Source organism: Penaeus vannamei, chromosome 38 (genome assembly GCF_042767895.1).
Source record: "Penaeus vannamei isolate JL-2024 chromosome 38, ASM4276789v1, whole genome shotgun sequence".
NCBI classification, from domain to species: domain Eukaryota; kingdom Metazoa; phylum Arthropoda; class Malacostraca; order Decapoda; family Penaeidae; genus Penaeus; species Penaeus vannamei.
In genome coordinates this window covers 24,453,925-24,476,424 of record NC_091586.1, presented here as the reverse complement: position 1 = coordinate 24,476,424, position 22,500 = coordinate 24,453,925, and the positions used below count along the sequence as shown (strand labels likewise).

General features: G+C 39.8%; 2 protein-coding genes across 3 annotated transcripts in view; one reads left to right on the top strand and one right to left on the bottom strand.

Annotated features, from left to right (window-relative positions):
• Positions 1 to 15,169, top strand: part of LOC113810171 (uncharacterized) — a 53,511-nt gene extending 38,342 nt beyond the window's left edge. For both annotated transcript variants that reach the window (XM_070115911.1, XM_070115912.1), the window contains exons 3-6: positions 2,265 to 2,311; positions 6,508 to 6,664; positions 9,128 to 10,047; positions 10,697 to 15,169. In XM_070115911.1, the coding sequence (XP_069972012.1) occupies positions 2,265 to 2,311; positions 6,508 to 6,664; positions 9,128 to 10,047; positions 10,697 to 11,592 (2,020 nt within the window). In that variant the 3' untranslated portion in view covers positions 11,593 to 15,169. The remainder of the gene's footprint in view (positions 1 to 2,264; positions 2,312 to 6,507; positions 6,665 to 9,127; positions 10,048 to 10,696) is intronic.
• The window catches only part of Arp3 (Actin-related protein 3), a 10,858-nt gene continuing 2,833 nt past the window's right edge, over positions 14,476 to 22,500 (bottom strand). The window contains exons 2-9 of the mRNA XM_027361876.2: positions 19,949 to 20,129; positions 19,210 to 19,366; positions 18,484 to 18,641; positions 18,059 to 18,203; positions 17,080 to 17,252; positions 16,145 to 16,363; positions 15,898 to 15,981; positions 14,476 to 15,573 (exon numbers count right to left, since the gene is read on the bottom strand). Coding sequence (XP_027217677.2) covers positions 15,478 to 15,573; positions 15,898 to 15,981; positions 16,145 to 16,363; positions 17,080 to 17,252; positions 18,059 to 18,203; positions 18,484 to 18,641; positions 19,210 to 19,366; positions 19,949 to 20,129 — 1,213 coding nt within the window. The 3' untranslated portion in view covers positions 14,476 to 15,477. The remainder of the gene's footprint in view (positions 15,574 to 15,897; positions 15,982 to 16,144; positions 16,364 to 17,079; positions 17,253 to 18,058; positions 18,204 to 18,483; positions 18,642 to 19,209; positions 19,367 to 19,948; positions 20,130 to 22,500) is intronic.

Below are 22,500 nucleotides of genomic sequence, written 5' to 3'. Positions count from 1 at the left end.
TTGATTTAGGCACACTGAAATGATTGAATATCTGGTTGATTTGGCAACACTGAAGGGGTTGAATAATTGGGTTGATTTGGGCACATTGTAAGGGTCAATCATTTAGTTGATTTGGCCACACCGAAGGGATTGAATATCTGGTTGATTCGGGCACGAAGGGAACTAAATATTTGGTTGATTTGGCAACACTGAAGGGGTTGAATATTTGGTTGATTTTGCACACGAAATGAGGGATGATGGTGCGGAATGGTGAACACTTGGGAATGGTGATGAAAAATGGTGATAAAGAAAGGAATTTAGGGGATTTGTGGTGGAACAGACGTGTGGGGTGATGGCGAGGATTGTGATGGTGGTGGTGGGGGAAATGGGGATTGTGGTGAGGATTGTGGCCGTGGTGGTGATGGCGAGGATTGTGATGGTGGTGGTTGGGGAAATGGGGATTGTGACCATGGTGGTGGTGGTGAAATTTGTGATGGTGGTGGAAATGATGATTGTGAAAATGGTGATGGTGATGGAAATGGTGAAAATGGGGATTGTGGCCTTGGTGGTGATGGTGAGAATGGTGATGGTAGCGTGAATTGCTTGGTTGGTTTGTGGTAGACATACGGAACAATGTTGAATTGATAATGATATTTGATAATGAATCATTTTTAAAATGTGATTATGATGAACTTATGATGAAAAAAAAAAATGTGATTATGGTGAAAATCGTGATCATGGTGAAAGCTGCGATAAAGATGCGAATAAGAGAAGATGGTGATAATGGCAGACAAGGGAGATGAACGTAAAAACAGAGAAGTGAGTGCGAAAATACGAGTAGAAATGGGAATAAGATAAACGGTGAATAATAGCAAGGAAGACGGGATATTGATAACATTTATTAGTCATTTAGGGTGTTTTTCGCTTGCCCTGATGGCTGTCATTTCTGTCATTTTCTTCGTCATCATCATCTTCTTTTCCTTCTTCATCTTTTTCTTCTTCTTCTTCTTATTTATCTTCATCTTCTTTTTTTCTTTTTCATCTTCTTTTTCTTTTGCTTCTTTTTCATCACCTTCTTCTTCTTTTTCCTTTTCTTTTGCTTCTTCGTCTTCTTCTTCTTCTTTTGTGGTTTTCATTTGCACTTTGTTATTGTGTTCTTATTTTACTTTTGTTGGTCTCGGTGTTGCTCTATCATGCTTTGTTCATTTTGCGGTTCTCGATCGTTCTCTCCTTTCTCCCTCCTATCTCCTTCTCCCCCCCCCCCTTTCTCTCTCCTACCCCCTCCCCCCAGTGCTACTCCCCCCTCCCCTCCCCCCCTTTTCTCTCTCCTCCGCCCCCCCCCCATTGCAACCCCACCCCTCCCCCTCCTCCGCTCGAGTGTTCTTTGAATGTTATTTGTTGTTATCACGTGTTATTGTTCTGTTTATTGGTGTTCTTGTCGTCGCGTTTAGTGGGTGTTTATTTGTACCTTTTTTTGGTGTATTTGTTATTGTTCGTGTTGTCGGTTTAAGAGTTGTTGTTCTCAAGGGGAAAGAATGTTCAGCGTTCTTTGTCGGATTTGTTGTGATTTTTAGAACATTTGTTGAACCGGATCCATGTTGACAAATGAGATGTATTTGGCCGGTTTCGAATATATATATATATATTTTTTTTTTTCTAACGAAGCTATATTCGAAGCCGGTCAAATGCATCTCTTGTTATTGCGAAGATATCTGTTCTCGTTCATAACTTTTTTTTCTAGAATTGTTGTTATTGTTTTTGTGAGTGTTATTGTTGATTTTGGTGTTGTTGTTGTTTTGTTTGTCATTCTTATTAGAGTTGTCAGAATCGTTGGTTATAATTTTTTCAACTGTTTGATTTTGTAATAAAAGTTCTAGTTTATATATATATATATATATATATATATATATATATATATATATATATATATATATATATATTTTTTTTTTTTTTTTTTTTTTTTTTTTTTTTGCTCGAGTTATTTAGGATTTTTTCTTTGTTGTTGTGAGTAGGAAAATAATTTAATGAGTTTTTGATGTTGATGTTCGTTGGTAATTGCAATGGGGCTAATGAGATAGCTAATGATGATGGTTATTGAAACCTGATGAAAAAAATCGTCTTATGTTTTCTTGTCATCTCTTGTGTTCGCGACTTAAGATATCGTTTCTAAAGTTATCGATCAGGGTTTATTATGCTTGTGTTTTGTGATGATGCTGATAATGACGTCATCGAAGTGATTTTAATGTGTTTTTAATGTTTGTTTGTTTTTTCTCTCTTTTTTGCAGCTGCGAGGCGAGTGACACTTCTCTGCGGGATTTGCGTGGGAACAGGGGTGAGTACATGCATGAACGCACGCACACGCACACGTACACGCACACACGCATTAGCACAAGCACACACACACACACACACGGAGGTGGGGGGGGGGGAGAGCGGGAGATTTGGGGGAGGGAAAAAGAGGGAGTAGAGTGAGAGAGAGAGAGAGAGAGAGAGAGAGAGAGAGAGAGAGAGAGAGAGAGAGAGAGAGAGAGAGAGAGAGAGAGAGAGAGAGAGAAAGAGAGCGAGAGAGACAGACAGACAGACAGAGAGAAAGAGAAAGAGAGAGACAGACAGACAGACAGACAGAGAGAAAGAGAGAGAGAGAGGGAGATGGAGGACAGTGACCCGATTGTAACAAAGTGATGTTTTTGAAAAGGTAAAAACTGGCATTTATCAACGCTCGCCTCCTCTTTATACTCGGTCGACCATACCCAGATTTCACTCATTTTAACCTGAGAGAAAGAAAGGGGGAGAGGGAGAGAGAGAAGCAGTCAGACAGTCAGACAGAGAGACAGACAGGGAGAGAAAGACAGGTAGACGGATAGCCATAGAGATGAGGAGAGAGGGGAGAGGGAGAGGGAGAGGGAGAGGGAGAGGGAGAGGGAGAGGGAGAGGGAGAGGGAGAGGGAGAGGGAGAGGGAAGAGAACAGGGAGAGTGAGGGAGAGAGGGAGAGGGAGAGGGAGAGGGAGAGGGAGAGGGAGAGAGAGAGAGAGAGAGAGAGAAGAGAGAGAGAGAGAGAGAGAGAGAGAGAGAGAGAGAGAGAGAGAGAGAGAGAGAGAGAGAGAGAGGGAGAGAGGGAGAGAGAGAGAGAGAGAGAGAGAGAGAGAGAGAGAGAGAGAGAGGAAGAGAGGGAGAGAGAGAGAGAGAGAGAGGGAGAGAGAGAGGGAGAGAGGGAGAGAGAGAGAGAGAGAGAGGGAGGGAGGGAGGGAGGGGGAGAGGGAGAGGGAGAGGGAGAGAGAGAGGGAGAGAGAGAGAGAGGGAGGGAGAGGAGAGAGGGAGGGAGAGAGAGAGGGAGGGAGAGAGAGAGGGAGGGAGAGAGAGAGGGAGGGAGAGAGGAGAGGAGGAGAGAGAGAGGGAGGGAGAGAGAGAGGGAGGGAGAGAGAGAGGGAGGGAGAGAGAGAGGGAGGGAGAGAGAGAGGGAGGGAGAGAGAGAGGGAGGGAGAGAGAGAGGGAGGGAGAGAGAGAGGAGAAGGGAGAGAGAGGGAGGGAGGGAGAGAGGGAGAGAGAGAGAGAGAGAGAGAGAGAGAGAGAGAGAGAGAGAGAGAGAGAGAGAGAGAGAGAGAGAGAGAGAGAGAGAGAGAGAGAGAGAGAGAGAGAGAGAGAGAGAGAGGGCGAGAAAGATAGATAAAGAGGGAGAGATTAAAAGTGTATGAGGAAACGCGAAATAGAGATGGAGAGGGAGAGACAGACATACAGACAGAGACAGAGGTGAGAGAAGCGGAGCATAATTGATAATCAGTTAAATCGAAATAAAAGATTCAGTAATTAAAATCCTAAACTGAACTACATTGTCAGCATTGAAAACAGAATAGAAATACGAACAGTAACAAATAGTGTATGAGCATTTATTTGTTTTATTTGTGAAAGTACAGTGTATGTTTGTGCTCATACACTCAGTCACTCATTCAGACACTTACTTCAATTAATTCATATTGACATACCATTGCATGTAAGCTTTTCCACTCACATTTTTATTACACATTCACGCACGCACATAGACTCACTCAGTCACTCAAACACTCAGTCACTCACTCAACTCACTTATTTTTATGAATTAAATACATTTACAAATGTATGTAAGTTTTTCTATACACATTTTTACAATACGTCTGTAACTGGTTCACTCACTCGCTCATTCACACTCTGTCACTCACTCACTCGCTCACTCACACACTCACAAAATCACACACACACTCACTCACTCTCTCAGATTAATTTATATAAATTTACAAATTACAAATTTATGTAAGCTTTTTCACTCATATTTATTACACATTCACACACACACTCACACACTCATTCACTCATTCAACTCACTTATTTTTATGAATTTATATAAATTTACAAATGTATGTAAGCTTTTTCACACAGTTTTTATTACACATTCACTCACTCATTCACTCATAAAATCACACTCACTCACTCTCTCAGATTAATTTATATAAATTTCAAATGTATGTCAGCTTTTTCACTCATTTTTATTACACATTCACTCGCTTACTCACTCACTCACTGAAACACTCAGTCACTCACTCAACTCAATTATTTTTTTTTATGAATTTATATACATTTGCAAATGTGTGGAAGCCTTTTCACTCATTTTTTTAAATTTCCAAACGTTTTAACACTCACTCGCTTGCTCACTCACTCACAAAATCACACACTCATCACTCACTCTCTCACTTAGATTATTTTTTTTTATAGATTTACAAAGGTATGTAAGCTCTTTCACTCACATTTTTTATTACACATTCACGCACGCACATAGACTCACTCACTCACTCACTCACTCACTCACTCACTCAACTCACACAACTCTCTTATTTTTATGAATTTACATAAATTTACAAATGTATGTAAGCTTTTTTACTCATTTTTATTACACATTCACTCACTCGCTCATTCACACTCTCAGTCATTCACTCACTTTTTCACTCAAACACTCAAGTCACTCACTTACTCACAGATCAATTCATACAATTTTACAAATGTATGTCAGCTTTTTCGCTCATTTTTTTTATTACACATTCACACACGCACTCACTCACTCGCTTACTCACTCACTCACTGAAACACTCATTCACTCACTCAGCTCACTTATTTTTGTGAATTTATATAAATTTACAAATGTATGTAAGCTTTTTTCGCTCATTTTTTTATTACACTCACTCACTCACTCAACTCAATTATTTTTTTTATGAATTTATATACATTTGCAAGTGTGTGGAAGCTTTTTTCGCTCATTTTTTTTTATTACCAAACGTCTTAACACTCACTCACTCACTGGAACACTCATTCACTCACTCAACTCAATTATTTTTATGAATTTATATAAATTTACAAATGTATGTCAGCTTTTTCGCTCATTTTTTTTTATTACCAAACATCTGCAACTGGCACACCGCTGCAATCCTTCACATCCCAAACCGTTTTCGGAATCGGTCGTTATAGGAGAGAACAGCGGCCGTTCTCCCTGGCTGACTGCTCGGTGTAAAAAGGGGTGATAAACGAGAAGGAAATTTGATAAAAAAGGAATGGGTTGTCTTTCCAGATATTTTTTGGTCTTTTTTGGTTTCGTTTTTTTGTTATTTTTCTGCCTTTTTTCTACCTTTTTCTTTTTTTTTCATTTTCTCTTTCTTTGTCTTTTCTTTTCTCTTTCTACTTATTTTCTTTTTTTTCTTTTTGTCTTTCCTGTTCTTTTTCTACCCTTTATCAATTTTTTCCTATTTTTTCCTTACTCGTCTTTTTTTTCTCTTCCTACTTATTTTCGTCTTTTTCTCTTTTTTCTTTCCATTTCTTTTTCTACATTTTTTCTTCTTTTTCCTATTTGTCTATTCCTTTTCTACCCCTTTTCTACTTTTTTTTCCTTCTCTTTTGTTCCTATTTTGCGTCCGTTTCCCTTCCTCGGTTTCTCCAAGGTCTTGCTTTTCTCTCGCTCTCGAATGACACTTCGAGCAGCCCGCATTCCCGCGTTCGATTATGGGAAGAATATTGATTGTTTTTTTCTCCTTTTTTTGTCGTTTTCTTTCGCTTCTTGGTTTATTCTGTCTTTCTTTGTCTTTTTTCTGGGTCTGTATTTTTCTCTGGGTCTTTGTTATTGTATTTGTGACTGGGTCTTGTCTTTTGTCTCTTTTATCTTTTTTTTTTCTCTCTCTTTGGTCTTTCTTCCTGTCTGTCTTTGACTCTTTCTCTGTTTATCTATCTACCTATCTATTGGTCTATTTATCTACCTATATATCTCAAACTCTAGCTCTCCCTCTCTCTCTTTCCCTCTTTCTCTTTCTCTTTCTCTTTTTCTTTCTCTTTCCCGTTCTATCTCCCTACCCTCACGCTATACATTTAACCTTTCTCCACCATCCCTCCCTTCCCCTCCCTTCCCCTAACACACATACACCTCCTCTCCCTCCTCCTCCTCCTCTGCCCTCAGGCAAGCAAGCAATCAAGCACGCAGGCAATTTTCACCCTTATATCAGCATGTTATTCTGCAGGCACGTGGTGGAAGAGGCGGTGTTCGGATGGCGGCGGCGGCGACGGCTTCGACGACGGAAACGACTCGCCAGGAGGAAGGGAGAGGGGGAAGGGAGCAGGAGGAGGAGGAGGAGGAGGAAGAGGAGGAGGGGAAGACGACCCTCTGACCGAGGAAAGGTGAGTGGGGAGGGGAAGGAGGGGAGGGAGAGGGGGTAGAAGGAAAGGGAGATGGAAGGGTTTGGGGGTAATGAGAAAGGGGGGAGGGGAGGGGAGGGGGTTGGAAGGGGGAGAGGGGAGGGGAAGGGGGAGACTAAGAGCGGGGAGAGGGGAGGTAAGGGGTAGGAAGAGAGAGAGAAGGGAGGGAGGGATAGAAATAGAGAGAAGGGAGGGAGGGATAGAAAGAGAGAGAAAGGAGGGAGGGATAGAAAGAGAGAGAAAGGAGGGAGGGATATAAAGAGAGGAAGAAGGGAGGAAGGGATAGAAAGAGAGAGAAGGGAGGGAGGGATAGAAAGAGAGAGAAAGGAGGGAGGGATAGAAAGAGAGGGAGAAGGGAGGGATAGGAAGAGGGAGAGGGGAGGGGATGGTGTAGGATTGTGGAGAGTAGAGGAGGGGAAGGGGAAGGGATAGAAAGAGGGGAGGGGTCAACGGATAGGTAGGAAGGGGGGAAGAGGGTGGAGTCGGAGGGAGGAGGGGATGAGGGAAGAATAGGGGGAGAAAAGAGAGAGAGGGGAGGGAAGGAAGGAGAGAGAGAGAGAGAGAGAGAGAGAGAGAGAGAGAGAGAGAGAGAGAGAGAGAGAGAGAGAGAGAGAGAGAGAAGAAGAAGAAGAAAATGATGAGGAAGGAAGTTAATAGGTTAATGTGGGAGGGGGGGGGTAGGGAGGGAAAGTATAGGGGAGGGGGATGGGGGGGACGGGCCATGTGGTTCGGGTTGAGAAAGGTAAAGGGGTTGAGGGAGAGGGAAGGAGGAGGGGGGGGGGAGGGTAAAGGGGTTGAGGAAGGAGGGTAGGGGGTGGGGGTGGGGAGGAGGGAGGGGGAAGGAGTTGTGCGTGATAATGTGTGCGAATTGCAAGTGCAGGAATTCTGCGATTGCCCGCCATGATTGGGTGTGTTTAAGGGGTGGGGGTGGAGGCAGGATTTGTGACGGGGTGGGGTGGGGTGCTGAGCGTGTGTGTGTGTGTGTGTGTGTGTGTGTGTGTGTGTGTGTGTGTGTGTGTGTGTGTGTGTGTGTGTGTGTGTGTGTGTGCGTGTGTGCGCGTGTGCGTGTGCGTGTGCGTGTGCGCGCGTGTGTGTGTGTGTGTGTGTGTGTGTGTGTGTGTGTGTGTGTGTGTGTGTGTGTGTGTGTGCGTGCGTGTGTGTATGGGTGTGTATTTGTGTCTGTGTCTGAATTGTGAGGAAGTGCAAGAGTGTTAACTTGAATTGAGTGTGACTGCCTCTGATGTGCTGTGATTACCATGCTGCTGTTGATAGATTATACCTATTTGGATTATTTTTTCTTTTTTTTATTATTATTGTACGCAAAAACTGGAGCGTACTTAACAAATGTTATTGAGGGTGGGTGGAGGGGGGGGAGTACAAAGATGGCAAATATCTGCCCGTATTTTGCCGAAGGAAATGAAATTCTCTGACAGAAATTATTAGAGAGTACGTGCTTTTATTCCATATTTATAGTTTAGGGTGTGCTTATAAATGAGTGAATACATAAATAGATAAATAAAGAAATAAGTAAAATACGAATTAAAAAAAAAAAGTATTGGGTATATAGGCCGTATATTGGGGGGAAAAAGGCCTAAAACAAAATCGTTAATGGGTAAAGACCTCTTATTTACCGACGTTACCCCCCGCCCCCCTCCAATCCCATATTAACCCCGCCCCCCCCCACCCTTCCCTAATCAAAATGAATGAGTTTCTGCCATTTATTCTCGGCGATTTTTGAGGCCACGGGGACGCACGCCTCGGAAATATCAAACAGTCTGTGGTTTCGCTTTGCGCTCGTGGTCGTGTGAGGCGGGAGTTGTGTCTGGTCTGTGTGATAAGATGCGGATTGTTTTTTAATTTTTTTTTATTGCCTTTTTTCTTTACTTTTTTCATTGTTTTTTCTTTATTTGTTTTGTTTTCATTGTTTTGTTTTGTTTTCACTGTTTTTTCTTTTGTTTTGTTTTGTTTTCATTGATTTTTCTTGTTTTGTTTTGTTTTGATTTTTCTTTTTTTTTAGTAGCATCTGTTGGGTTGGTGAGTTTTTTTCTGGATTTGTGTATATATTGAGGGTTTTGTTTCGTTGTCTCGTTCTGTTTTTGACTCTCTCTGTAAATATGTTTGTCTGTTTTTCTTCTCTATTTTTCTTTCTTTCTTTCTTTTTTTCTTCTTTTTTCTCTCTTTCTTCTCCTCTCTCCCTCTCTCTTTCTTCTCTGTCCCTCTCTCTTTCTTCTTTCTCCCTCTCTCTTTCTTTCTTCTTCTCTCTCCTCTCTCTCTTTCTTTCTCTCTCTCTCTCTCTCTCTCTCTCTCTCTCTCTCTCTCTCTCTCTCTCTCTCTCTCTCTCTCTCTCTCTCTCTCTCTCTCTCTCTCTCTCTGTCTTTCTCTCTCTCTCTCTCTCTTTCCCTCCCTCATTCCCTCTCATTAATCACCCCTCCTTCTTCCTCCCAGGTGGAGGGTCCGGGGGGCGGGGCCGAGGAACCTTTCCGACGCCAGCGAGCCCTACGGGAGCGGCTCCGCCACGCGATCTCAGCGCCGCCAGCACTTCACTCCGGCCCCGCTGCTCCCGAGCGTCCTTCTCCTCTCCTCGTTCTCCTCCCTTCAGCGCCACCATTCCTCGACGTCGTCCCTCTCCCCGCCGTCGTTGCCTTCGTCGTCGCCGCCCTCGGTGGCAGGGGGTCTCGCCTCCACGCCCAGAAGTTGGGGGTTTCTGGTCGAGGTCGAGCAGACGTCTTTTCCTCTCACTTGGAGGGCCTCGGGCATCGTGTCCGCGACGCCACCTCTCTGCCGGGGGAGTCCAGTCGTCTCTTCTCCTCCTCCTCCTTCGTCCTCGAGCTCCTGTGTCCTCGGAGGGACGCCGTTGGCTGCCGAGGACGCCGAGGGAGAGGTCCCGTCGGCGCCCATATCCCGCACGCTGGAACCTGAGCACTTCTTTTACATGACGAGTCCCCCCTCCTCGGCAGGACTCGCTAGCCACGAGAAAGAGCGTTTCGACGACGCTGGAGCAAGTGGGCCTGTGGTTCTAACATCCTCCAAACAAGTCCTCGACAACGCACGGGGAAGAGCATCGCAGGAGAACCTCAGGGCATCGCACTCCTCTCCAGACGCCAGCATCCCATACCCCAAGACGCGGTCGAGGGTGCCATCGCTGGGCGGAGGGCACCACCAACGACCCAACGAGCGAAAGAAGTCTCCTGACGTCGTCGGGGGGGTACCACCGTCTCACGCGTCGCTCACCACCTTTTCAGGATTAGCCTTCCAAAATCTGTCCTCTTCCTCCTTTCTCTTTCCCTCGAGTGTTGTTGTCCCAAAGACTGTTGTCATTCCTTCCCACTTGATTTCTCGAGGGGTCGGATGGCGGCAGGCGGAAGGTAAGAGGGAGACCTCGATTAGATGTGCATGGTCGCGTTGCTGCAGTTTTGGAATGACTAGCATTGTGTGAGCTTGTGTGTTGTGAGTATTTACCTTTGTTGATTAATGAGACAGTATTCTTTGCGTTTCTTATTGTAACGATTGTTTTTATTACTTTGATTTTTTTGTGTGTGATGTTGCACGTTTAAAAGGATTATTTACATCTTTTTGCTTGTTTTTCGTTGTTCTTAGGTTGAATGTTCCATTGCACTTTACATCACATTAATTAACCAATATTTCACAGATATGGACCAATCATTCACATTTTTTCCCTTTATGCCCAAAAGGGAATTTTTTATATATTTTCATTTTTTGTTTTGCACTTTTGCTTGCTTTAAACTGATTTGATTGTTTGATCCCATGTGCTTTTGTTTTGATTTACAGCATTTGTTTTTGTTTGCATTTTATGTGTGTGACCTGTATGTAAATTACTAGCAGGACGTAAGTACAATATGTTTGATGTTTTAGATATGGTTTATTTATGTTAATATACATCTTTGTTTGAATTTATTTCAAAATTTAAGAGTACCAGATTTCCTTTGCTATTCAACTCAAGATATTTGCCCGGACTTGCCATCCCAGGTTGTTTCATTCACTTTTCTCTTCCAGGTGTGACCAGCGCAAGCAGGCCACGGCTACATGATGCAGTCTCACTCATTGCCCCCTCGACCCCCATCCTCAGGGAATACCCCTTCAGCTCGGTCACCCAAACCCATGGCTTAATTCACAGGGCACTTGAAGGTTCATCTCCTCTTGTGCCTCAGGTAAAGGGCATGGATTATCCAAAATCCAGGTGGTTCCCTTATCGCGAGGAGAGGCTGGATAAGGGCAGAGAGCATTACGTGAAGTTGGCTGAAAGAGACAGCAGTCTGGATCGGCTTGGACTTCGTGATGTCTCGAGTCCCTATAGTTCCTTTGAAGATCTCACTGCATTTAGAACTCAGGAAATTAGTACTGGCACGAGTGAACTTTCCCATGCAGGACATGAGGTCCCTTGTAGAGGCTGTGCCACTCAGGAATTCAGAGCAGGTGATATGACGACAAACCCCGTCACCATAGTCCTTACCTCCTCACACCTCACATTCCCAGAACCCCAAACCCGAGGAATCCTCCACCTGGAAGATCTCCCCGCTGAGGACACTGTTACTTCCAACACTACCAGCCCTTTGGGGAGAAACAGCACCTCGGAAATCCCCATAACAGTACCTCCTCTAGACGTCCCTGAGCCCAGTACAAAATTCTCCTCCATCGGTCACGTAACATCCTGCATCATTGAGACGAGGATGAGTGTGCATCGCCATGAAATACTCACCCTGCAGCAGATTTGGAGCAGCGCATCGCCTGTGTGGTTCCCCGAGCCGCAGACCATCATGAGGCACCGGGCAGAAGAAGTGGCGTCTAATGAGGACTTGGTTCAGGCTCTCACTCTCGAGAGTAGCCTCAGAAGCTATCCAGATGTCACAATATGGAGTCACGAATTGATCACGCCCATGACAACAGTCTGAGCTCAATGTGATGAGGTTTTGTATTTTTATTTTATTTTTATTTTTACAAATGGTCCCAAGAATTATATGGTCATCTGTACACATATTTCTCCACATTTTTTTTTTTTTTTTTAATGAGTGAATTCACAGATACACAGGTAACTGATTGCAGTGCTTTCATTTTATGCATAGTTCAGTGGCATTCCTTACCTCCTGCATATATAATCTCATTTTACCTTTAGCTCATGCATTCCATTCCATTATTTGATTAATTATTTTTAATATTGATGTTCTATACAAATAATTACTCCTGTTATTCATATCACATATAATGAGTCATCAATATAGTTGATCTCCTATGCAATGCATCATTATTATTATTCCTATGTTAATAATCATAATCATGGCTACCCATTTTTCATCACTTTTGGCAAGTCTACAACAGGAGCGGGCATGATTGGCTGGCTCAGCAGTGGGATAATGTCATGAGCGAGAAGACAGTGGGGAAACCTATTGTATAGAAAGTACTTTGACTGCCTGTTTTTGTTTTAATATTGACCGACTGTGACATCATCCCTGCTCGTTCCCGCCAGTTATACCCATTCATGTGGACACGCCTTATGTATGTTTTATACACAGTTTGAGCAGCAAGTGAATAGTTTGTTGAATGAGCAAGATAATCATGTGTGATTGAAACACTGATAGTTTTTTTTTTTAGAGCAAATATTCATTTACGGTAATGTTACTTAATGTTGGTTTAACAAGAAAAAAGTAAAATGTATAATTTTGTCACCTCTTGACTTTATACTATTTTTTGTAAAAAGGCCAGAAGCTGATGGAACAAAATTTGGATTAAAGAAAGAAAAAGAAAGAAGAAAAAAAAAAGAAGAAAAAAAAAATCTTTTTACTAAATAATTGTTTGAATGCTTTAAGCAAATAATAGCCAAGGAACACCCTATTCCTCAGTATTTTTTTATTATTAGCCTAGTCATATCCTATATAATATATTAAAGTGAAGATGTACTTTACACTTTAATTGATGACATAACAGGTTGACAGTTTGGTGGCAATAATATGAGATGTTATTCAGCCTATGTTCATCAACCTCTCAAAAATGCATCTCACTATATAAAAAAAGTTTGTCCTTCTTACTAATTTCTGTCCTTATTCCACATGCCACAGGAGCGTTATCTTTTCATTTGTATGTATGAACATATGTATGTACTCTCATTATCCAAATTTGTCTTTAGATTTATTGTGTGAAGCTCCAGTTTGGCTTAAATAAAACGGGTTGTGAATACTCACATTGAAGATTGTTAATCAGACTGTTTTTTTTTTAAGCCTGAATATTCTGTGATTTTGTTTTTAGAAAATATGACCTAAAAAGAAACAAAAAAGAAAGAAATACACATCCCCACCCACATCATTAATGTTTCCCTTAATATTTAAAAAAAGAAAAGAATTCCTGTCTCTCGGTTATGAATACAAGTGGATCCTGTCAATAAAAGTGAAAAAATAAGATTATTAACATTACTCATAAGCTTAATTTACCGAAGAAGAAAAAAAAAGTTGTGTACACAATCAGAAAAGTATAATGAAACTTTTGTCCCGCCACATCATTCATTTCAAAATGATATTTGGAATGTCTTTAACAATAACATCATACTAATTGCTACATTTTCACATTTGTAAACGCTGGCCAATATAAAACTTGCTAATCAAATATAAAGCCTTATAAGTCTTCATTAGTTACTTCTTTTTCTTTATTTTCTATACTTACAGATTGCCAATATTATTTCTATTGGCCTTTCAGTAATTGGACTCTTTTACTTATATATTTTAGTTCACTTCAAAATGACGAACTAAAACACCCTGTAACAGGAACACAATCATAATACAGACAAGGATGAGAGAGCTGTATTTCAACACGATTTCCACAAAAATACAAATTTTCACAACAATACCATCTAGTTTGGTTCAGATGGCTTTCGATTCAGCATTTTTAATCTTGTACTTTTGACTCGTTAACCGTTTTATTTAAATTATTGTTTTACTGTCAGTATTATTGTACTAGTATCAATTACAATTTTGTATAATCATTTTAAACTTTGTTATTATTATTATTGTTATTATTATTAGTCTTACTCATATCATTATTCTCTCTTATACAAATGATGCATTAATACTGGCTAAAAAGTAAAACTATTAATTTCCTATATATGTAATAGAGGCTAAATTACTAGTGTAGAATGAAAACTTCGGAATGCCATTCGGAATATATTTAAGCCTTTGTAAAAGGTACGTTAAATTCACATTAGAAAGGAAATTGTGAAGTTGCATAATATTGGCACTTTTATCCATGACAAATCTGTATCATATGAAGATGATGACAACTATTACTATTATTCAAAGAGAAAAGCTGTGTTGAATTAGATGAATGAAATTATGGTCCTTTCATACTTTTTTTTAATGTTCATAGGATGGGGAAAAACACTGAAGAATTGCAACAGAGAGAACTGTGAAAATGTGATCTACTCCAATACAAGATTTTCAGAGCTTATATAAATTAATATTCTTCCAACAAAAATATATAACCAAAAAAAACAAAAATAGTCTATATCTCATTTAAGATAATGAGTAATTATAATAATTATAATAATGAAAAGAATTAATATCACAATAACTTATAAAAAATGACATATAATAATGATACTGACATTCATAATGTCAATATATTCTCTAATAATATCAACAGCCCAAATATTTTTTAAAAATTACTCCAAGATTTACAATAAATCTTGACAAATCGCACCAGAAAAAATGCAAATAAATAAGAAATTTGCGTTAAAAAAATACATCTTTTGACAATCGCAAAAAAATAAAAAGGAAAACAAACCAACAAGCTCGGTTTTCAGTATCTTTTAATCATTCAACACATTCAGATTTCTTTCTGCTCCTATAATTAATCCTGGTTGCAATTCTGGCTTTTTCCTAGGAACCATTTACTGAAAATTATTTATCAATACAAAACAAAAAAATCTCCAGTACAAAGTATAGATGTCAAGTTGCACTTTTTTCCCCTCTATTTCTTATGAAATCATATAAAAGATTCTAATTCTACGAACATTAATATTTTTACTGGGCTAGTGTCACACACAAAAATTATTTCTTCTCCTTTAAAAGTTAAGTAATATCTTTTAAAGCTTTAAAAGTACTTGTCCTAATCAACAGATATATTAAATACAAAAAAAAAAAGAGAAGAGAACAAAAAAATCAACAGTAATCAAATAAAATATATACTATTACACTCATACGATACAATGCTATGCAATAACAAACATTGCGGAAAGATAACATTTCTCAGAAAGTCCATAAGATGCAGCCTTCCTGAACCACCAATAAAAGCACTATGACGCAGCCTTTTATTCTCCTACCTGTGGTTACCATGTGCTTTGTGGGTGTAAGCAAAAACAACACACATTTTCATTGGAAACTTTTAAAAATCACCACACAATCATATCATATAACCCATCAGCCACAATCAACAAAGAAATTTCAGACAACCTCTTTGGGCAAAGAGTGAGAGAAAAAAACAAAATTCAAAATCTAAATAAGTTAAATTTTTACATGGAAGAAATACACACCGCTTTCTTAGTGCCATTCGTATCTCATTTTTCTGTTTTTGTCATCCCCTCCTATTCTTATGTCCTTATATTCCTAGTATAAATATCTCACTTTACAATTACTCCCCCTAATTATAAAGAATAAGAAAAACAAAAAAGCTAAAACAGTATGACTCAATTTCCATGTCACTGGTATGTCTATTAACTTGACTTATTTTGTGCCTTTGTTCCTTCTGACCCCCCTCCCCCCCTTTTTTTTGCATAGTGACTACACTCCTTAAAATTAAGCCATAGCACCAAAGACTGGATTGTGTCGGCAGATGCTGGGTCCCTTCTCTTCATACTCTGCCTTCGTGTGACAGACTTGGTAGAAGTCAGGCTGTGTGGCAGGCAAAAAAAGATGTTTTAAAGTTTACATATTAACCTATATAAAAAGTCCTGAGCATCTGTCCATGTTGTGGGACTTCTAGGGAGTAATGGAAGATGATTTGCTTTATCTACATACATGGCTACATAATTTCCCATTTACCAGGGACTGATTCATAACAAGCCTAAAAATTATGACTGCAAGAAAAAGATGCTGACAACCCCTCCATTACAAGCAATTAAGAACCTTAGCACAGAGAAAAATAACTATAAATATAACCTTAAAATTTCAAGTGCAATGAGAGTCAACAAAGTAAAAATAACAAATAGTACTCACTGTTGAAGCAAGCATGGAACCTCCAAACCAGACAGCATAACGCTGCATCTTATGTGCAATGACATTCACATCGATCGGCTTTGGCTGGAGAGGAATTACAATTTGTTAGGGGCTTGAAAATTTTTCCTTTTCCTTTCAAATAACAGGTCTCCAAATATTACAATTAACAAATAGCAAAGTCAATATTGAGAGATGAGAAAAAAGGGAGGGTAAAATAGTAAATTAATGACCCTGAAGCTCTACCCACCTTAATGCGACCACCACTCAACTGCTCAGTGATACGCAGTCTCGCATCCACAATGCGCTTTACATCCCTCTGCAGACGACGATCAAAGTCCTTGAACATAGTGGAACCTCCCGAGAGGACGATATTCTTGTACAGTGGCCGTCGCACATCAATGGGGCAATTCTGAATGACATTGTCTACTACTTCGCTGATCGGAGTTGTGAAGTCAGGGTTTGCAAACTGAGAATCAAAACAGAGTTCACTGAGAAAAATTATAATGATAATGATGATGATAACAGATGATGATGATAATAAATGATAATAATGAATGATATTGAAGATGATAACAAATGATAATGAAAATGAAAAAACAAATGATGATTATAAAGAAAAAAACAGAAATGAGAAGGAGTTATTTCCCCCTCTTCTTTTTATGAAAATACTGCATAATAGTGCTCATCCTACATATTCAGTTGGCTGATACAGAGAATATACAGAGAAACTAAATTAATATCAAAGATCAGAAATTTAATATGAGATTATGCAACAGCGCAACTCCTACCTCTCATATAAAATATCAAAATCATCACACACACACACACACACACACACACACACACACAAACACACACACACAAACACACACACACAAACACACACACACAAACACACACACACAAACACACACACACAAACACACACACACAAACACACACACACACACACACACAAACACACACACACAAACACACACACACAAACACACACACACAAACACACACACACAAACACACACACACAAACACACACACACAAACACACACACACAAACACACACACACAAACACACACACACAAACACACACACACAAACACACACACACAAACACACACACACAAACACACACACACAAACACACACACACAAACTCCGTCCACTCTCCTCACTGACGCACCTCGGGGTGGAAGAAAATCTCAGGTCCAAGGAAACGCTCATAGCCCACGTCAATCCCAAAGGTCTGATTATTGACGGGATTCTTGCCCTCATAGCGCTTGATCCACTTGGCCTGGTCGCTGTCATACTTGTTGAATTCCTTAGCAATGTCTGGGCAGATGTAGCTAAACTTTTCTGTGAGTAAAGAGAGAGACATGAGAGATATTGTCAATAGAACAAGTTTTTAGAAGTTGTTGAGGCTTCAGTAAAATTTTTAAAAGTTAAAAAGTAAGGAGCAAACTCAGAAGTATCTGTACTAGTATTATTAGTAATAACAGTATTATTGCTAGGAGTGATGATGTAATACAAGCAAAAAGCTACAATACTGACCACAAAAGGGCAAGTATTGGGTAACATACATGTACACCTTTGGATCAGAGCTGTTGTGGCCGAAGATCTGAAATAACCCTATCATGAAGGGGCCTGAATTTTTTTGCAATATTACACAGCAGTCTAGCTGGCCCACACATTGCGAGTCATGATACATATATGTCATGACGGCTAAAGCTGTACCTGTCACTGAAGGTTTAATTACAGTTGTTTTACAGCCGAGAGGTACATGTATAGTGTTTGTTTCATCTAATTTCTGATTGATATTCTGGCTTGTGGTTCTACCTTTTTTTAAAGATATTTCTAAGCACTACTAAACAATATCAAGCCCTTTCATTTTTACTGAATCTGATTCAAAATTAATAAATGATCATCAGTTTTTTAAGGAGCAGCTCCTCAGATTAGAGCAAATGCATTACAGGAATATTAATATTTTTTTCACTTCATCGTATCCATTTTATCTTCCTCTATAATTATCATCTCACAGCCTGTCCTTAAAATCAAGAGGCTAAAAAGAAATATCCACAGAATAATGAGGGGAGCATGGTATAGGAAAAGAGAGAGAGAGAAAGAGAAGAAAAAAGGTAAAGACAAAAGACAAATTCCCTTACCCTTGACTGCCTTTGCTGTTTCCATGCTGAGCTGGGGTGGAATGTTGGGCTCGCGCTCTCTCAGCAGGCTCTGCACGAAGTAGGTGATGTCACGGCCAGCAATGGGGATGTGCTTGATGCAGCTCCCAATCACGTAGCCGTCAGCCTGAGTAAGGTGTACAAGAGGGGGTGAGGGGTTAGAAATTCCTTCGAGGAATGTTATTTATCTAACAAATAAAAATAAATACACAAACTAATAACTGTTCATGAAAATTATCGTAATTTATCAAGATCACTACCATAGCAGAAACAACCTCATCAATAACAATCACAATAATAAGAATGATCGAATAAGAATCATAATCAAAAGAGCTATAACAATAACAATGTGATCACTATTACTACTGTATAACAAGAATCTTAAAATAACCAGAACCTGCACCCACCACTGGTATGACGTGAGTGACACCATCACCAGAGTCAATGACGGTGCCAGTGAGGGACCTCTCAGTGGCCTGTCGTGAGGCCCAGGAGGCTGCTAAGGAGAGCACGGCCTGGACGGCAATGTAGAGGCCAGGCACATTGAACGACTCGAACATAATTTCTGTTTGGATGGCAATACATTAGATTTTAAGATTTAAATTTTTTCTACCCTTATTACTATTCACTTTTTTCTTATTTTGTGTTTACCTTTGTCTCTGCAGCACCTCCTAAGCTAAAAAAAGAAAAGAAAGTAAACCTACATATTCTAATGAAAATCTAATAATAGAATCTCAAAAATATAACATCAAGATCACAGTTTTAAGCAATCCCACTTATAAAAATTTCAACTGCTTTATCAATGCAATCATTTTCCCATACAACATAATACTACATAAAATTTCCCCCCCCAAAAAACAATGATGCTAAACTTTCTGTAAACACCCCCCCCCCCATCCCCAACCCAGACACAATCTAAAACCAGTTCCATCCCCCTTTACCCTTTGACCTTAGCCCTTGCCCTCTATGACTCTCCCCTATCTCCCTTTGCCCAACTACTCTCTCCTACACTCTCTTCCCCTTTTGCCTACTCAAATCCTAGTAAAGATGCAGATAAATAAATCTAAAATTAAATAAAAATAATAATAAATAAGTAAAAGATATACAAGATAGATGGATATATAAAGACACACCTGCTGTGTATTCCCTATTCTCTGGCGTGTTGAGAGGAGGTTCAGTAAGGAGGAAGTAGTGGTCTTCCGGCTCGGCACGAAGGTACTTGAAGATGCACTGCTCCATGAACTTCTCCATCAGGTCCCAGTCCTCCACAATGCCGTGTCTCACTGGGTACTGAAGGGCGGTGCACACAGGGAACCATTAGTGGGGGATTAGAATTTGAACTTTGACTGATTGAGATAGATAATTAGGAACTTCTTGGATAGATTCAGACCAACTGAGATAGGAAGTCTGGGGCCACCCCTCCCGCCGATTTTGTAGCCACCCGGAATCTTTTATTTTCGGCTTCAAAATATACCGCCGTTAATGGGTTAACTGATATAGACAATTAGTGACCTCAGATGCTTATATTTCTGATAGATAAACGATCAGGGACTGGGTAGATCTAGATAGATACATGATTTCAACCCTTGACTCATTGATGTTGACAGATGATTAAGGGATCTGACAGACTGACTTTTTGAGGTTTTGATTTTTTGTGTGGTTAATTTACTGATTTTTTTTTTTTTTTTACATTTGGCTTTCTTCTCTACATAACATCTATCTAACTCACCTCTTTGTATCATTTAGTACATCTTTACATATTAATTACCAGAAAAAAAAAAGAAAGACAAAAAAGACTAGTGATAACCACACAAGATATCTCGTGACAAAAGCTTTCACTGCAAAGGCACCCTCCTTTCTCGCAGTTCTCACCTTGACAGCATATCCAGTCGCATCCATGGCCTCATCTCCAATGAAGAAATCGAGGTCTTCCACACCCTTGCACAGACGCCGCTGGGACTGCTCGCCTACTTTGGCCGTTTCCTTTATGGCCACGGCCGACGGGATGATCATCTGTGGCTCATGGTTCCCCGCAAAGCCCAGCTTGGTGTAGCTACATGGCAGATAGAAGGGAGAGAGAAAGATATATGTAGAATAAAGGAAAGGATAAATTTCATTTAGAATAAAATAATTTGTTCAATACAATATCATAACTATATGATGACCACATCTTGCTATGCAATATATTTTCTAAATATCATTAAACCTTCAATAAAATATTAAAAAAACACCCTAAGGGCAAGAGCTTCTACAACAATAACAAGCTGCAGACTCGCAACAAAATATCAAAATATTAGGCAATATTACCAATAAATATAAACAATTCCTAAAGAAATAATACTACCAACCCTCCCCTAAGGCAGCACCTAAAGGGCATGCCCAGTCACGGTTACTTAAACCTGGAAAAAATTTTGTGACATCGAGTTGGGGGAAGTAACGTTTTTTCTATCTAGCTACTTATGAATTTTTATTTGTACCTATGGCTAAACATCATAAATCTTAGGATCTTAGAAAAATATGCACAGAAGCATAACACAAATAATTTTGAGCTGAAAGAAAACCAGGTATAGTTTGGCACATGCACTCCATCAATATCTTCTTTGAGTGCAAGCATATTTTCTCCCTTAAATTTCATATGAACTTAAAAAGAAACAGCTTAAATTAAATTAGTGATATTACGACCTATGAGATGAACTTACTCACTGCCTGTTTATCCAAATATAGAAATAAAATAGCCTACTATTTTAAAACAATATTATACACAGTTTTGATGAAGTCTCTCAAACTCCTAATAGAACCGTTTCAGAGGGAGAAAGGGTATACAAGGCATCTTCGCAAAACTGAAGTAGAAATAGCAAAAAGCTGAAATACACCAAGAAAAAACTGGTCAGTGCACATCTAAAGATCAGAAATGTTTGGTAGTGCATATGAAGGTACTCAAACAGCCTGCATGAACTGACACCTTGATTTCCGAGCTTCGACTTCTGACAGATGCCAACAAACCACCAATACATATATTCAGTAAAAGAACTTGAATAGGTTCCTTATTTGACAAATTTCCAGGCATCTCATATAGGTCTTTCTTGTAAAAACTTTGATGTGGGGCTTCTTTTACAGGGTGCAAACTGCTGAAGCCACTCCATAATTGGACTTTGTGGATTTTGATGTCGAGCTATTACCATAACCTTATTTTCTATAAATCATAAGTTATATCTATCTGTATAGCTTTATGTATTCTATAACCCTATAAATAACCATTACTCAAGTAAATGATCTCAGACTTTGCAAAGAACCCAGAGCATGTTGCTGGTCTAATATCCTAAAAGTAGAAAACAGAATTCAGAGGTTTTCTTTAGCAGCCTTCCTGTATCAGTGATCTCTCCAAGCCAATCATCCTGATGATGTGGAAACTCCACTTTCCAGCAATTATGATGAAAGACATACCGTTTGGCTAATCTTTATAGTATGAACACATTCAGCTAGGGCAAACTTAAGATGATATTCTTGCAGAGGACAAAAAGTTGCAGTCTGCAAGAAATAATCTGCAGACTGATGTGGTAACACCACAAATAAAGAAAACAGAAAAAATTTGTGCAAAGCAGAAAGTCCACTTGGTGCTCCCAAGTTTCAGCTCCATCTTGTTGTGAATACAGAGGTAAAATCAATATTTGCAACCCCCATCAATCTTCCCTTCGGGCAGTTACCTAGTGACAAAAACTTAAACTGTTAAAAAAAATTTGCATCCTGGTGTTGAGGACTAACTTTTTTCAAATTCTTTGTGCAGTCCTCTTCTGACCACCTAACCAGATCTGAACACTGGGTACTTCTCATCCCCCCAAAATTGTATTCCACTAAGATGAAAATATCAGTTATTATATAGACTGACTGGTGTAACTGATATCTAAACAATTTTTCAGTAATTCGAAAGGCCATCTACTGATTTCAAGACCCCTAACCATTATCCACTGGACAAATTACTTACTGTTAACATATACCAATAATCCCATATTATTCTGTAAATTATCAGAATAGTAGCTTGTAATGATTCTGTCATCGATGGGTTCCTCTCACTAATTACTTTCTAAATATATAGAAATTATTGCACAGAATCTATCCTGCCATTAGCAACAATCTTGACCGCAATAGCAGGGGAGGGCACAATAGGTACCAGGGAAATTGTGGGGTAAAATAAATATAATTTGTTTAGAGTCAATCACTATATTGTCAAATACTGGCGGCTGTGCGCCCTGCAAAACCCAATAGGGTGCTGCCCTCCCTCCACCCCCACAATGGAACACCAAGAATCCTCCATATATTCACGGCAAGAAAAGGCATATGACTGACATGCAGAAGTGCCTGATGCCAAGTCTGTCAAACCCTCTTTCCTGCCATGAATACTTGGAGGATACTTTGTTTTCCTGGGG